This window comes from Octodon degus, unplaced genomic scaffold (genome assembly GCF_000260255.1).
Source record: "Octodon degus isolate 3935 unplaced genomic scaffold, OctDeg1.0 scaffold00239, whole genome shotgun sequence".
NCBI lineage: Eukaryota > Metazoa > Chordata > Mammalia > Rodentia > Octodontidae > Octodon > Octodon degus.
The window spans coordinates 617,167-619,906 of record NW_004524815.1 but is presented as its reverse complement, the minus strand read 5'-3'; the positions used below and the strand labels follow the sequence as shown (position 1 = coordinate 619,906).

The window sequence follows — 2,740 nt, the reverse complement described above, 5'->3', positions numbered from 1 at the left end:
GCAGAGCGGATGCGCAGGATGGCTACGAAGATGAACACGTAGGAGACCAGGATGATGCCCAGAGAGCAGGTGAGGTTGGACCCGGCCACCACAAACATGGCCATTTCTTTGATGTACGTGTCTGAGCAGGCAAGGACCAAGAGCGGGGGGTCAGCACAGTAGAAGTGATTGATCTCATTGGGTCCACAGAAGGTCAGGCGAAGCATCAGGATGGTTTGTGCCAAGCCATTTGCAAAGCCATAAAGGTAAGGAGCAGCAACGAGAGACACACACACACATCTGGACATTTTGCTGCCATAGAGCAAGGGCTGGCAGATGGCCACGTAGCGGTCGTAGGCCATCACCGTCAGCATGTAATAGTCTGTGATCCCCAGAGCTATGAAAAGGTGGAATTGGATAAAGCAGCCAACAAAGGAAATGGTTTTCCTCTTGGATAAGAAATTCACCAGCATTTGAGGGGTGACAGTAGTTGCGTAACAGAGATCTACAAAGGCGAGGTGGCTGAGGAAGAAGTACATTGGAGTGTGCAGTTTTGAGTCAGTTCTGATTAGGAAAATCATGGTCAGGTTCCCGATTATGGTGATAACATAGATGAGTAAGAAGACTGCGAACAGCACAGGCTGCAGGTCTGCTCGGTCTGTGAGTCCCAGCAGGACGAACTCGGTCACTGTTGAGTAGTTTTGCCTGGGCATTTTGTGTCTTTGGCTATGATTGAGCCCTTAAGTAAAGGAAAGAAAAGAAAAGAAAAGAAAAGAGAATAGAAAAGAATGTACATCATTTGTGTTATTTGTTCATTATTTCCTTGCATTCTATATTTTCAGTCTTCCTTCATATCCATAAACATAACTTAAATAATAGACAAACTAGCATGCAATGAATGTTTTAAATGTCATAACTAATATGGATCCCCTTGCTCATGTAACGGTAGTCACATTTTGCATCGACTGTCTGATGTGTCTTAGGAAACTCTTCTTATTTCAGTAGCTTTATGTTTTTGGAAGTTTTCATCATATTTTAAAATTTTCATTTTGCTTTACATATGAGTAGCCATTTCCTTTGCATATTGGTTTTATTTGAAATTGACATCATTTGTATTGCAATAGACCTCTGGCTGTAGTGTCTAAAGCCTCAGACGTGGGAATTCATCTGTTTTTCTCAGTTAAATGCATTTAAAGGACTGAAACCAAAGTGTGCTGCATATTTCTATATAGCTAAGATCTTCTTTGCAAATTCCTGAACCCCAAGTCATTTTTTGGCTATTAAATAAACCTGTCAGCTTATTTTCCTTGGTCTAGTTCATAGCAAGAGGCCCCCACACTATGAAATCTTGGTTCGCTTTTGAAAAAAAATCCCAAAATCTTTCATTTGTATTGTATACCATTATCCATGTGGAAAAGCAATAGTTTGGAGCTAGGAAAAGCCAGTCTGAGGTGGTTTCATGCATTACATATAACAAAACCTATATTACACATTTGTTTGTATATAATGTATCAACATCATACATGTAAACAAATATTGATAGTTTAAAATATTCCTGAGCTTGTGGTTTTCTTTCTTCAACCTTTTTTACTTATTTTGTACAGGGCCTCGCTATTCAGCTCAGACTTGTCGTGATCCCCCTTTTTCAGCCTCCCCAGGGCTTGTATTACAGGTTTGCTTCACCACACCCAGTTTCAGGGCTGGCATGTCATGCAGTCCTGGGGATCAAACCTGGGTCCTTTTGCTTGCCAGGCGGGTGCCTAGAGGGCTGAGCTATCTCCTTAGCCAGAGCTGATGGTTTTCAACTGAAAAGATTATGTATTTCAAGAGTCTAGTGGAAAGGCTGATGCATAATAAACGTTGTGGTCCAGGAATCCTTTGCCCATGTTCTTTCATTTCAATTGCATCTCAAGCAACACATTCCAAACATTTTCAAAAATGCCACAAATAAATTTCATACTGGAAACTTAAAACATACAACATAAATTCTTTAGGTTTGTGTAAAGTAACCACCATGTTCACGATGTAAGTGAGATAGTAATTAAGATATGAAATAGTTTCTCAATATTTAGGAAAAAACAACCATAAATATGGAGAACGTGGAAAGTTAATATTCTTATTTGACAAATACTTTTATGATGCTGAAATACTTACTGTTTTTGATTACTATAGCATAATATAATCCGATATAATATAACATAACATAATAATATAAAATGCTTTGTAATATTATCGGAATCCAGAATCCAGATCTGGTTAATTATTGAACGAAGCAGTGGCTAGGAGTTTGCATTTCCACTTCCTTGGCAGAATTCTCATCCTCTTCTCTTTCAGTTTGCAAAACCTAGATGAATTATTAACACTTTTGTGTCTCCTGTGTGTGCATTGTGGTTAACAATAGAAACTGCTTCCTTGCAAGGGAGCTAAACTAGGGATACTTTTCAAATATGTCTGGCATAGCATAAGCACTTAAATTTTTTCAGCTACTGGTATTATGCTGAAAGGTGCAGGTTTGGTTTATAACAAGGTCACTTGTCCAAACTCTACTTCTTTTGGGACAAAGATTGAGCATGGTCTATAGCCAGAGACACAGAGGCACCTGGGCAAGTGCTTCTCTGACTCGAAGCAGCCAATATTTATTGATGGACATAATGTTCACTTTGGTCTAATTCTTTTTCCATTATGGAAACTCCACCCCACTGTAAATTTATTTATGAGGAGCCTACTCAGAAAAGAGTAGCATTTTCAGAGAGATATTTGC

The 2,740-nt window shown here is 39.2% G+C and overlaps 1 protein-coding gene across 1 annotated transcript in view; it reads right to left on the bottom strand.

The window, feature by feature from the left end:
* The window catches only part of LOC101583486 (olfactory receptor 1030-like), a 10,437-nt gene extending 9,745 nt beyond the window's left edge, over nucleotides 1-692 (bottom strand). Inside the window, exon 1 of the mRNA XM_023706083.1 lies at nucleotides 3-692. Within this exon, the coding sequence (XP_023561851.1) occupies nucleotides 3-692 (690 nt within the window). The remainder of the gene's footprint in view (nucleotides 1-2) is intronic.
* Nucleotides 693-2,740: the final 2,048 nt, after the last annotated feature.